Genomic DNA, 14,914 nt, shown 5'->3' with positions numbered 1-14,914 from the left:
TCAGCATCACAGAGGGAGAGGTAGGGACAAAGTTTGGCTATGTTTCGTAGGTGAAGGAATGCAATTTTACAAAGGTGATGGAGATGTGTATCAAATGACAGATGGGAGTCTAAGTTGACATCCAGATTTGTAACAGAAGGGGAGAGGGTAATGGTACGGTCAGAAAAAGAAATACAATTTACAGAGGAACGAAGTTGATGGGGGGTGGCAATTAAAAGAGCTTCAGTTTTAGTGCTGTTCAGCTTGAGGAAATTCTTGGACATTCAGGCCTCAATCTCATCCAAGCAAGAGGAAAGAGTTGATGGAGGTGTAAGAGAAGTCGAATCCAGTCTCACATAGAGCTGCGTATCATCAGCATTGCAATGGAATGAGACTCCATGCTTGTGGATGATGTGACCCAGGGGTAGCATATAGATATTAAAGAGGGTCGGCCCAAGGACTGATCCATGTGGGACCCCACAGGTGACAGAGTGGGTATGAGATTTAGCATCCCCCAAGGCCACATACTCAGCCCTATCTGTAAGATAGGACTCAAACCACTCCAAAGCAATGCCAGAAACTCCAATTATATAGTGAAGATGACGAAGGAGAATATTATGATCTACCGCAGGGATGCCCAATGCGTCGATCGTGATCGACCGGTAGATCACAAAGGTAGTGCAGGTAGATCGCATTGCATTCAAAAAAAATTTTTTTTTAACGTTAGTCTATCATATATCCTTCCTATGGCATTTGCCACTTGATTGACATAGTTAGGTCCATAAATATTTGGACAGAGACAACTTTTTTCTAATTTTGGTTCTGTACATTACCACAATGAATTTTAAATGAAACAACTCAGATGCAGTTGAAGTGCAGACTTTCAGCTTTAATTCAGTGGGGTGAACAAAACGATTGCATAAAAATGTGAGGCAACTAAAGCATTTTTTTAACACAATCCCTTCACTTCAGGGGCTCAAAAGTAATTGGACAAATTAAATAACTGGAAATAAAATGTTCATTTCTAATACTTGATTGAAAACCCTTTGCTGGCAATGACAGCCTGAAGTCTTGAACTCATGGACATCACCAGATGCTGGGTTTCCTCCTTTTTAATGCTCTGCCAGGCCTTTACTGCAGCGGCTTTCAGTTGCTGTTTGTTTGTGGGCCTTTCTGTCTGAAGTTTAGTCTTCAACAAGTGAAATGCATGCGCAATTGCGTTAAGATCAGGTGACTGACTTGGCCATTCAAGAATTTTTCACTTCTTTGCTTTAATAAATTCCTGGGTTGCTTTGGCTGTATGTTTTGGGTCATTGTCCATCTGTACCATGAAACGCCGCCCAATCAATTTGACTGCATTTAGCTGGATTTGAGCAGACAGTATGTCTCTGAACACCTCAGAATTAATTCGGCTGCTTCTGTCCTGTGTCACATCATCAATAAACACTAGTGTCCCAGTGCCACTGGCAGCCATGCATGCCCAAGCCATCACACTGCCTCCACCGTGTTTTACAGATGATGTGGTATGCTTTGCATAATGAGCTGTTCCACGTCTTCTCCATACTTTTTTCTTGCCATCATTCTGGTAAAGGTTGATCTTGGTTTCATCTGTCCAAAGAATGTTTTTCAAGAACTGTGCTGGCTTTTTTAGATGTTCTTTAGCAAAGTCCAATCTAGCCTTTCTATTCTTGAGGCTTATGAGTGGCTTGCACCTTGCAGTGCACCCTCTGTATTTAATTTCATGCAGTCTTCACTTTTTGGTAGACTTGGATATCGATACGCCTACCCCCTGGAGAGTGTTGTTCACTTGGTTGGCTGTTGTGAAGGGGTTTCTCTTCACCATGGAAATGATTCTGCGATCATCCACCACTGTTGTCTTTCCCGTGGACGTCCAGGTCTTTTTGCGTTGCTGAGTTCACCAGTGCTTGCTTTCTTTCTCAGGATGTACCAAACTATAGATTTTGCCACTCGTAATATTGTAGCAATTTCTCGGATGGGTTTTTTCTGTTTTCACAGCTTAAGGATGGCTTCTTTCACCTGCATGGAGAGCTCCTTTGACCGCATGTTGTCTGTTCACAGCAAAATCTTCCACATGCAAGCACCACACCTCAAATCAACTCCAGGCCTTTTATCTGCTTAATTGATAATGACATAACGACGGACTTGCCCACACCTGCCCATGAAATAGCCTTTGAGTCAATTGTCCAATTACTTTTGAGCCCCTGAAATGAAAGGATTGTGTTAAAAAAATGCTTTAGTTGCCTCACATTTTTATGCAATCATTTTGTTCACCCCACTGAATTAAAGCTGAAAGTCTGCACTTCAACTGCATCAGAGTTGTTTCATTTAAAATTCATTGTGGTAATGTACAGAACCAAAATTAGAAAAAAGTTGTCTCTGTCCAAATATTTATGGACCTAAATGTACAGGGCGGCTAGTCTCAGATCTCTTTTCTTCTAACACACTGGTCATCCCGCAAGCACAATCATACGCACAAGCTACTGCAAAACTCCGGCTGTGATCTAGTTAGCCTTCCAATTTATATCGACTAAAATTTTCTCAGAATGTCACAATCGAAGTGCGTTTGTCTGATCTGTCAATCTATCATTGCTATTCCAAAGAAGGAAAATGTGGAAAGGCACTTTCGAACTGTTCATAAAAACTATGAAACTGGCTTCCTTCTGAAAAGCGATCTGAGAAAGATAAAGGAGAGGGAACTAAAATCGCAGTTAATCGGACAGCCGTCATTTTTCACTCTGCTGAATTCAAAAGCAAAGGCAGACACACCGGAGCATTGTTCCAGGTGAGTGACTCGATCATTAAGCATAAGAAGTCCTTCCAAGATGGAGAGATGATAAAAAGAGGCCTTCGTTGAGACAGATGACTAGGGAGAAATTCCTGCTTAGATTTCAAGACCCCTGGCTGGAGAAAAAGGAGTTTCTCCTTGTCATTAAACATGCAGAATACAAGGAACTTAATAACGATCAATGGCCGCTAGACTTGGCATTTTTTTTCCGATCTGACCAACATGTTGAATGAGCTTAATTTACAGCTGCAAGGAAAAGAGAACTCCATGGTCAATATAATTAGCTCAGTTAATGCTTTCAAACGAAAAATGCAACATCTGTCCTCAAAGCTGCAGCACCTTGATTTGGGGAACATCCAAAACCTCACATCAGAGCTGGAGACGCAATGGAAGGCATGTGCGCAATTTGACAGCATACGCTACACAGAGCAGATTGACAGACGGTTTCAAGACTCAGCTTTATTTGAGCCAATTTCTACATTTAAGTGCTATCCATTTTGGGAAGATGTTGAGGGTGATTCACCCGCATCAAAAATTGCAACACTGTTTCACCTAAAGCTCCTCTACAGTGAAGGATGAGATTTTGACATTACAGGATGACATTCAGCTGAAGTCAGGGGCTCTTGGATAGTTTTGGAACTTACTCACAGAGGAAAAGTATCCAAACATGAGGAAATGTGCTACCTCCTTGACTGCATTATTCGGCTCTACTTATTTATGAGAGTCAGCCTTTTCCCACATGAAGATTATTAAATCGAAATACTGTAGTGACCATAAATGTATTGAATTGTTATTGTGCCATAAAGGTTATATTTTTTATATAGCATTTTTAATGTAGGTAGACCATTTCGACCTGGTCATTTTAAAAGTAGCTCGCAAGCCGAAAAAGTGTAGGCATCCCTGATCTACCATATCAGATGCAGCTGTGAGGTCCAGGAGGATAAGGAGTGATGGAGAGCCCTGGTCAGCAGCCTTCAGGAGGTCACTGGTGACTCTGACCTGGGCTGTCTCTGTACTGTGAGAAGTTCGGAGACCAGATTGAAATTTTTCAAACAGATTGAATTTTTTGAGGTGATCCTGAAGCTGAACCAAAAAAACCTTTTCCAAAACTTTAGACAAAAATGGAAGGTTGGAGATCGGAGCAGTTTGTAATCACTTCAGGATCCAAAGAGGATTTTTTTAAATGAGGTCTAATTTTTGCGGTTTTCAAGGCCAGTGGGACTAAGCCGCTCTGGAGAGAGTGATTAATGATATCAGCAATAAGAGGGCTTATATCTGATACATTAGCTTTTACTAGAGAAGTAGGAAAAGGGTCCAATGAACACGTTGAAGGCCAAATCCTCTGTACGATGCCCTCAACTTCTTTAACTGTGGTACAGAGGAACTGGGAAAGGCAGCCCATTGGCTTCGATGTAGAAATATCCAGCGATGGAGGGCTGGAGGCAGACAATGAGGAGCAGATGATGTCCACTTTAGAGGTGAAATATTCAATAAAATTATTGCACTGCTCCTCTGTGAAATTATTACAGGCATAGGTGTGAGGATTGAGTGAATGATTTATCACGGAAAAAAGTTGTTTAGAATTTCCAAGACTGTTGTTGATTAAATTTGAATAGTATTGAGATCTGGCAGTGGTCAGTGCCCTGGAGTAGTTTTTTTGGTGTTCCCGATAAGCTAATTTGTGGACCGTTAAACTGGTTGCAACAAAACGCAGATGGATAAAACCTACAGAGTGTATGCTGTTTTAAACAAAAAAAGATCTTTATTATTAGATATCTGTTAACAATAAAACCTTACTTTAATAACTTGGTATTGGACATAATAAGTTCTTTCCAGTTAACAAAAATCATCCCCATTTCTTGTTCTGTAAGACGTCCCGATTCTGCCATTGCCTTATGAAAAACCTTAAAAAAAAAAAAAAAAAATCACCTTTAATTTACAACTTAGAATATGTAGGCAGCCATGTAAATATTACATCACAATTTAGAACAAAACAGCTTTTTACATTCAATATTTTTAGTATCACATTCTTTTGTATTTTACATTTATTTACATATTTTATTTTCATTGATTCTAACCTGCACCATTCATATGAGGTAATACATTAGATCCATATTTTAAGAGGCTTACTACAAACCTCTAAAACAAGCTGTAGATCGTCCATATATCGCTCCTCTGTCTGAATGAGCTCATGGATATAACCCTGTCTTTTTCTTTCTACTGGTGTCATAGTGTCAAGACTCATCAAGTCAGCACACCCTATGAAAGAAACATTAAAATAATTACAAATAAAATGAGCAACATCAAAAATATGCATCACACCTGACCATTAATAATGAAAAACACTTTTAATATTTGCACAGTAATTAGTGCTGCTTCTCAACTTCAGAACACAGAGTTAAAAAACCTAGACGATCAACTATAAAGTGGCTTAATATTAGTGAGCATGCCCAGTTGCCATATTCTGGATTGATTTATGCAAGCAGATGCCGTCAGAAATAAGCTCTGTGAGTCTGAATTGAGTGAAGCAAGTTCAAAAATGAATGCAAAGTGTAAAAGAAAAAAAAATGAGGTAAAAGCTTTTAAGCAAAAAGCCACATTCACTTTTCTTTATCATTAGTACACATTAGCAGCTATTTAAATATCAATTATTAAAAATGCTTTAAAACTTAATATTGGTCAACTCACACCCATCAATAATACATAATACAGCTAAATGGAAAACATGAAAAATGAGTTATCATCTTAAGTGGCAGTGTTTCTACATTTCAGTATTTAAATTCCGGTTCAAAGCTACAGGTGCCTTCTGTGGTCATTTTCATTGTGCCACCCATGTTGATGCGGTTCTTCAGAGATCTTGTTACTTTGAAACAATTCAAAGACATGTAAAAGTTGGTGATTGTTACCCAATTGTCAGAGTGGGAAAATGTTTGGGTGTGTACACTACATGCGTTTCACGAGCCTCAGATCCCTGACATATCCCAGGCATCCAGAGACATTTACCATCTGTGTGAAAAAATTTGTTTCATTCCAATATACAGAAAACTGACATTTTCAAGAAAACAAGGAACTTAAACTTAAAAGTTTACCATTTAATTTCTACTCCACTGTCCAAAATGTTTACCTGAATTAAGAACAATTACCTTAAAAATTTATTTTACAAGAATAAAAATATTTTATTAAAGCTGATATTTCTCTAAACTTTCATATAATGAAAAAAGGGGCAATAAGAAATTTAAAATGATGCATTTACACAACAAGGAACACAGAGAAGTAACTTCAAGCACTGCATGATGTATAATAATAATCATACTACCCGTTTTCTCACTTCTTTTCTGCTGTACTTTTTATTCTCTGTTTACTTATAAATATTAAGCCACTTCACAATAGACTTTAAAGCAAAGATTCAGCAATTAAAAGACAAATGATTTAATATTGATTTCTTATACTCCTATTATTCTTACTGCAATTTTCGGTAATCGTTAAAGATGTATAACTGATTACTTTTATAAATCGACAACTGTCAGAATTTATACTCTGTTACAATCAATAATTACTAAATCATTCATTCATAAATCAGCTGAAAGGCTAAATGCTTAATGTTAATTAAAAAATGTTGACCAAGATATAAAAGTAAAGCAATAGATTAATTTGCTGAAGCTGGAAGAACACTTTAAAACTAATTTGTACTATATATCAAAAAATGATGTTTGCACAAGACAACATTCACACAGGAGTAAATGGTGCATTAAAATGGGAAATCCTGAACTAGAAAAAAGAATCATAAAAGGCCAGAAAAAACTGTATGTTTAATCATTTGGAAACATGAAGATATGAACTGAACCCAGAAAATACATTTTATAATTGCATTTTTGCACTTCATCAATTAAATGTAGTGTGAATGAACTGCAATGTAATTAGACCAAAAAAGAATCAGTATTAATTGTCACTGCTTCCTAGTAGCCTTTGTGCTGTTCAGCATTCACATATTTAATTGCACATAATTTTTATTGATATTTAAATTTGTGTTTCAAACACAATAATTAAAACTAGTACTTAAATGTTACTTGATGTTTTAGACATGTGGAAGTTTGAGGGAAAAGAAATGCCATATTACAAAAAGAGAGTTGGTTTCAGGATTCTACCTCACATCTTCATAGTCCTGTAAACAAATCTCAGCCTGTGTGGAGGCTTTACATATTCCCCACATCTGTACAGATTTTCCTACCATATTCCATGTAAGAGCCATATTTTAAACTAGTCCTGTATAAGAATGTATGGACCAGTTTATGAGTGGATTGTATTAAGAATTGGTTACAGATCTTCCCTCTAAGATGTGTGCGTAGATGCACATAGTTTGTGCCTAAGTGAATAACATTTTTCCAGTAGCACACAAAGGATCCAATCAGGAAATCCTTCTTCCAATTCCTCACAAACATTATTCATGCAGTTTCGCTGTCATTTGCTTTGATGTAGGGCTGCAAATTTATCTAAAATGAAGATTGAAATATTCATATTAAACATACTTGAAAATAATCGAATGTGGGATAAATATTCTGGATGCTACATGTATATTTGTACCGTATGTGATTTTTAAATATTTTTTTATTACCATGAATATTTTTTTGCTTTCTGCTCATGATTCATCTGCAAAGCGTGAAGTGCATATATCTTCTGCAGTGCTGCATAAAAGATACAGGTTGAAACTGCAACATTCAGATGAATGTGACAGTTGAAAACACAGCATTTTATAAAAACAAGATTATTTGTGCATACAAAGTGACATGAGCTAAGAGAAAGAGGACTAAAGTACAGCTTGCAATGACTTCCTGTACTGTATAAGAAAACATCAGCTAAAATCACTGGTGACTGCTTAAATATATTAAATGCTGTCATTGTGTAACTTGCAGAACAGGGTGACCAACTGAGTGCTGTTGGCAGGTGCTTGTAACCAATAAATAACACACGGAAATAAACTCAACTCAGTTTCAATTTTTTCCCTTTTACTGGTACAGTGAAAATGTAATACAGATTACCTGAACATTCTAAACTGTGTATAAAGTCAACAGCCCCCAAAGAATACTGTTTGAAACAGCATATAACCTGAATCTTAGATACCTAAAATGAAAAATTTTACATTAACAAGGCTTTTTGTTGTTATATTATCAAAAGGAAAACCAGAAATATGCCAGTTATGTACCATTGACTTTAATGGCAAAGTAATCAAGCTTCTGCCTGCTGTGATGGATGCTTGACACTTCAAGCACAAACCAGCAGTGTGTCTGAATTCTCATGTTAAAGAAGTAGAATTCTGTCCATTTTACTAATGGCAAGAAGAGCTAACAAGTAAACCTAAACATTTTTTACCTTGCTCTGTGTGGCAAACTTTTTTTTGAAGATGGCTACACCTCATTTTCTTATTTTCGCCTTTCCTAAGAACTAAACATTATGCGTCTGGATTCGATTTCTACCTTGATAATAAATTTCAGAATTCAGGACAGATTAGTTTAGCTGCTTTTGTGTTTGTGCCATGTAAAGATACTGCCAAGCTTCAAATCAGTAATAACAAATTAATGCCAATAAGTACAGCAAGAAAATCCACTTACAATTAAACACAACAAAATTTTGGAAACACCACCAGTAAGATAAAAAATATTTTACTATAACACACTGATATATATCTCAGACCCTGTCCTTTGAATATCTGCACATTTTAAATGCTGCCCCTTCATTTTGCACTTAACAGATCTGGACTCTAAGTTGAGTGCCAATATTATTTGTCTTACTTCTCCTAGGCTATGTGAATGCACTATAATACTACTGAATGAACATACAATGGTAGGGACTTGCAAACGTTTCTCTACTTAAGTGTTTTCCATTATTAAGTATTTAACTGTCGTCACTTACTGCACACAGTCCATTACACTCACCACAAAGAAAACTTGACAACTTCTAACTGAAAGTTAAGTTCACTGGTACACATGTAGAACTGGATGTGAAAAAATGTCAAGTTGTTTATATCTGAAGACTGTGGGGCATTTGATCTTGCTAAATTCAGCCTAAAGAAGTCTTAATATAAAAACACTCTCACAACAGGTTTCTGACATATTTTCACTTTTCTGATGGACAATGGAACTGCAAATGTTAATTTGTACTATGCCAAGATCTGCCCATTATTCCACCTTTGACAATCAACAATATTTAGAATTCAAGTGACATAATCATCAAATAAATGAGCTAAATTTATAGAAGCTGTCAAATGTCATGCTCTCTTATGCCAGACAGATGAAGTAATACAATATAAAATTATGCGATTTACACATTTAGTAGAAAGAAATAAAGTGCACTTTTCTACTATATTACTCAAAGTAGTAACAGACAGTACAAAACACCAAGAAATTTTAAGACAAGGCATGTAAATTTTCCATACCATGCAAGGCTTGTTTTTAATCAACTTTAGCTAGACTTCTTGCAGTACGGCCAGGTTTACACAAATGATGGGCCAGGATTCATCACAAAACAAATAAGATGATACTATCAGTCATCCCCAGCATTTAACACGTGTATGGCCATTCAACTCTAGTTAAATGGATGGGTATCTCAGGATTAATATTATTAAGTACCGCAATAAAGCATTCCAAGGAAATTTATTGGGGGATAATCTGATTGGCATTTCTCTAGATCTAGTTATTTCCAGTACTAGAAAATACTGGGAAAAAACTAGTATATTCCAGTTCCTTACTCCAGTTTACACTTGTTATCATACAGATTTTAAGGACTGCTATTTTTCTGATAGGTCTCCAATACACTGCTGAAATTATGCATCTGCTATTCTTGCTTTGTTACCTTTTCAGATGATACATTGCTCTATTATTCATCTTCTGGATTTAATTAGGTCTCTAATACTGTTTAGGTGTCATGGATGTCCTAGTATACAGTATACTGCTTCAATGCAGGCATTTTGTTTTTAATATGCATGCAGCATTCAAAAAAGCAATATTTATATTGTAAGGTGCCGGAGTGATTTCAATCTAAAAATAGGCCATCATTACAGATTGATTAATTGTAGGTCACACACAAATGTTAAAAATAATATATCACACAAAGCCACTGTACATATGGAACTAGCTGATTAGCAGTGCAGCTTAGCAGAATTAATGTTCAATGTTACGATGTTTAAATTTTAATTATACTGCATGTTTAAATCATTAAGTTAATGGTGAGACTAAAAATAAACTGACATGGAGTGAATGATTTGTTTTTGTAAAAACTATGCACTCTGTGTTTGTTCTTAGATCCTGTAAGAGCCATTTTCCTTGTTCTATAAGATTCACGAATATTTCTTAGATGACGATGCATAAATAATGGGAGGTTCTTATAACTCCCGTAAATAGAATCTTAGTGGTATATTCTTACCATTTCTAACAGCTTGGAGTAAACATTATTCTTCAGTCAGCTAGTGATAGCCTTGCCTTGTATAAGGTGTAGAGGCATACGGTTTTTAACCGTGATCGCACATCACCGTGCCTGGGCACTTGCCTATGTGCCAACCGGCTTACGAGCCTTTTAAGTGTGTGAAGCAAATATGGACTTAACGGCACTTAATTTATGTGTTGTGCCGTACGTAAAGCGTACAGAAGAAGAAGCTAAGAACCTTTAAGTAGAGAAAAAGAAATTAACCTTTAAGTAGAGAAGAATAAACATGACCGCACGTAATAGTGCTCGATGGCCTACGGGCTCTTTGAATGTGAGAAATAATAAGTAAAGAAAACTTGTTTACTTAAGTACTGCAACGTACGCCAAGGCGTACAGAAGAAGAAATTAAGAACCTTTAAGTATAGAAATAACTAAAGTCTTTCAAGAGAAGCTAAGTTTAAAGAAGATACATTTTTCCTTTTTTTTGCCTTTTATTTTACGTGTGTAACTATTTTTTCTTTTATTCTTGTGTGGACTATTTGCTTTTACCTTTCACTAAATACCTTTAAAACGAACTCTTGGACTCTTGAGAATTCTTTTGACACGCGTCTTACCCGTGCCGGATGACACCTTATATATTTCAGCAGTTATAGATCCAGTCACAGATCAAGAATAAAATGGCCAGTTTAGCTGTAAATATTTGGTTTACATGCACTTATGCTTCATGTGTACAACTAATAAAACATTGATTCTGATAAACCATTTAGGAACACAGACAAACGAATGGATCAAAAAGTAAAGAAACCCTACACCTTTTACCCACTACTCTGCAAAAATATGCATGTTTCTAATATTAAATTTGAAAATACAAGTGATGAAATAGAACTTTAAAGAACTAAGGGGGACACAGCAAGTACCTCATTACTCTACACAAGACTCAACATTCAAAACAGTAATTTTGATGACTTGATAAAGATAAAAATATTAATTTTAGAAACATATACATTTGGAAGAGGGTCTATTTACAAAACACAGAATTGTTTTCATTATGTTGATGAATGGTTTAAAAAATTGCTTTACAAAAGTCTAGAGTAATTTTATTTTAGTGACCAACCATCCCCACCCAAATTGAACACATACTCAAAAGAAAACAAATGCAAATTTGAAGTCTTGAATTTCGTTTTATTTCTTGGAAAAAAACACTGATAAAATACTCAATACATCAATATGACATTTACACTCAATGTGGCATATCAGAAAATGACTTACATTCTTTAGCGGTTTTAAATATATTGCATAGCACGCTTGTTATTGTTAAAGGAAACATGCAATAGCTGAGTATGTCTTTCAACCATACTGCCAGTAGATGTCCACAAGACACTGTATGTTTAATATAAATCATTTAAAAAGCCAATGCAATTTGTTTAGTTATATTCTATTACTGAAATATTCAAGCAATGCATAATAAAAGGTAAGTATGTAACCATATACTCCGTAGTGCATACGTGTCTTATATACTTATTTTAATTGTACAAAGGCAGTGATAGGCAATTTGTGTAAAGTCTGTAATTGAAAATAAAAAGTGCAATGTGTAAGTGCCCAATTAAATTGATTACATGAAAACCCATTTGTACTGGATTTTTGTGACTACTTGAAAACGACTAACACAAGAGCAAAAAATTCTGAAAATCTTCTATATGCAATTAGAACGCAAAATGAAATGTCTTCACTTGATAGGCATTTGCTGCTTTTTTTTTTTTTTTGCACACTTTAACCGGAGCTTATTGCCTCCATTTTCCTTTAATCACTCTGGTTAGTCTAGCAAATTAGTAAATAAATACATTTGACTATAATATGCAGTATATGATTCATGAAGACCAAGGAGTTGTTTTACCATCATCATGGCATGTACTTAGACAGTAGTATGAAATATTCCTACATTGTTAAAAATTAGGGGCATACACAAATACATCTTAAGGAAGGTGAATGGAAAACCTCTCTGACTCTGTTTAGTAGTCCACTCACCAATTACATGTTGGAAGTAGGGAACATAATAGCAGTCAGATAAAGGCTACACTTCGGAAATACCCTACATCAGCATATCTAGAGACTCAAGAAGGCAGAGACCAAAATCATGTTGAAAAAATGTACTGATATTAAGAAATAATTATTTAGCTATTCAGATGAAAAGCAACATAATATGCTTGGTGGTACTGAAAGCTGTAATTTATCAGGACAGAGGAAGGAATTAATGGAAGCAAGTGTCAGGAAATTCCTCATTACATCTGCTTTAGTCTGCAAAATACTTCAGGCAAGAACAAGAGTCACTTTCAAAAGGACAATAACCATATGGATTCAGCCAGCTGGTGAAAAATAAGAGTGCCTTTAGAACAACAAGTTAAATATATCCAAAATGACTGAACAAACCACTGACTTAACACTAGAATTACCGGAGCCTACGAAAAAACTCGTAGATCCGGCCCACCTTAAATCGCTTCTTAAAACCGTTCTCACCTCTCCGCCAGCGTCTTTTGTCATCTAAATGTACTGATAAAGACATGCCGCAAGCAGCCGGCTATTCCATCCCCCCACCGACTTAGAACGTAAACGAACGTCTCCCAGCTCATGCCTTGATTGATTATCTGGGAGTGAAGTGGAGTTTTAGAGTGGAAATAATAAATCGTTATTTGGAACACACGCATTTCATGTGTGTTGAGTTTCTACAGTAATCTATGTAAACACATTTTTAAAACAGAAACGTTTTTTATATTCTAGTAACAAATGACAAAATGTAGGCATAAACTATATAATGTATGAAGCCTGAAGTCCAAATATCAAAGAAACACTTTCACAAAAGGTACAAAAAAAAAAAAAAAGCCGCCTTAGTGTGCAACATTGACACTCATTTACTATGACTTCCGCCGTGGCGCAACAGTATCAGTTGCTGACTAGCAATCAGAAGGTCACGAGTTCGATCCTGCATGACTCCCTTTTGAGAAGTGAAGTGTTCTTATTTTTACTATTTTGGAGTAGAAAGATACATTTGATTTCAGTCTGTAATAGCCGGTGTAATTTATGATATTTGCAAAGGTTAACTTTGTTTTTTTTTTTTTTTTTTTTTAAATTCACTTTTCATTCTCTGTCGCGTTCAGGATCCTTCCCTACCACCCCCCCCACCTGACACTGCTGTTTTCACATAAAGACGCGCTATAGCTCTGCAGTGTATCACGATACATACGACCACATGTTTTTTTTTCAAACAATCTTGCCAGTCTCCACATGTTGCTGTATGCTGTTTCTTTTGTACTCCAGGACATGCAGAGGAAAGCATAGTAAAGAGTAGTAACTTCAGCGCTATATGCAATCATCAAACACTCCCCATCTGATACTGCTGTTTTCACATAAAGACGCGCTATAGCTCTGCAGTGTACTTGTGACTGCATTGTCGTACCAATGCTTGCGAACTGAAGTGTCTGCATGCACATTTCGTGGCATTATACATGTATTTTTTGAACATGACCATGTAGCTCAAACACAGGAACATATGTTGATGTAAAAGTATAACAAAACAAGTGCACTTTTATTCAAGACTATAACCGAAGAAAAAAGAAAGCAAGTTACAGTAGGTGGTTGATATGACAGCTTGCGTGGTGCAATGCCAAGAACTGCTGATTTCCATTCCGTGCTATGTAACTGTTAACTGTTAACATTTGAATCTGATGATTACATATAGCGCTGTCTTATTCAGTGTGCGCAAGAACATGCAGGTGGCCAGTTGCTGCGCACACAACGCACATTTTAAAAAAAGAAAGAGACAAATATATGTGACATTTTGAAGAAATCATTTTATGACGCAAATAGTACCAATCAGAAAACATCGTCGAAGTAATGCAATATTATTTGAAAACAAACAGCATCAGGTTGGGTGTGAAGTTATACTGGCGCTGTTTGAGTCAGATCAGAAGCTGAATAAGCTGAACAAGCTTCTGTTCTGACTCTAAGTAAAAAGCATGAATTAATCAACAGAAATAACAGCGATCGACATTTTAAAATTAACGATTTACAGTTCATACCAATTTAAAAATTTTATTTCCGTTTGAGGAAAAAAAAAAACACTTTCTCCAAAGTTGGGAATTGAACTGTGTTGAACTCTGTAGCACGGGAAGGTTGCTGTGCTCCAAGTCAGCAAATCTTAGCGTTAAGCCACGGAAAGTGTTGTAGCATCCTTGAACCTTTTGTGAAAGTGTTTATTTGATGTTTGGACTTCAGGCTTCACACATTCTATAGTTATGCCTACATTTTGTAACATTTATTACTAAAATATGAAAAAGTTTCTGTTTTAGAAATGTGTTTACACAGGTTACTGTAGAAACAGAACACGCATGAAATGCATGTATTCCAAATAACAATCTATTATTTCCATTCTAAAACTCCAGCAGTTCAGTCACTCCCAGATAATCAAACAAGGCATGAGCTGGGAAAACTTAGTGAATGTTCTGCGACGGTGGGGGATGAAATAGCCGGCTACTTGCTGCTTGTCTTAATCGGCACATTTAGAAGACAAAAGAGAGGTGAGAACGGTTTTAAAGTGGGCCGGATCTACGAGTTTTTTCGTAGACTCTGGTAATTCTAGTGATAAATTCAATAAAAATATATCATTAGGCATAAAGATTATGTTGTAGTGCCACTTCAGTTCATAAAGGGAAAGCACAA

At 36.1% G+C, this 14,914-nt stretch overlaps 2 protein-coding genes across 4 annotated transcripts in view; one reads left to right on the top strand and one right to left on the bottom strand.

The window, feature by feature from the left end:
- LOC114648035 (intersectin-2-like) overlaps positions 1-14,914 on the bottom strand; it is a 277,957-nt gene that overhangs the window by 25,002 nt on the left and 238,041 nt on the right. For all 3 annotated transcript variants that reach the window (XM_051925602.1, XM_028796817.2, XM_051925601.1), the window contains 2 exons: positions 4,923-5,044; positions 4,583-4,689 (listed from right to left, as the gene is read on the bottom strand). In XM_051925602.1, the coding sequence (XP_051781562.1) occupies positions 4,583-4,689; positions 4,923-5,044 (229 nt within the window). The remainder of the gene's footprint in view (positions 1-4,582; positions 4,690-4,922; positions 5,045-14,914) is intronic.
- fam228a (family with sequence similarity 228 member A) overlaps positions 1-14,914 on the top strand; it is a 218,345-nt gene that overhangs the window by 48,909 nt on the left and 154,522 nt on the right. The window lies entirely within an intron of this gene.

This window comes from Erpetoichthys calabaricus, chromosome 3 (assembly GCF_900747795.2).
Source record: "Erpetoichthys calabaricus chromosome 3, fErpCal1.3, whole genome shotgun sequence".
In the NCBI taxonomy this organism is placed as follows: Eukaryota; Metazoa; Chordata; class Cladistia; order Polypteriformes; family Polypteridae; genus Erpetoichthys; species Erpetoichthys calabaricus.
This window is presented reverse-complemented; position numbering and strand designations above follow the sequence as displayed.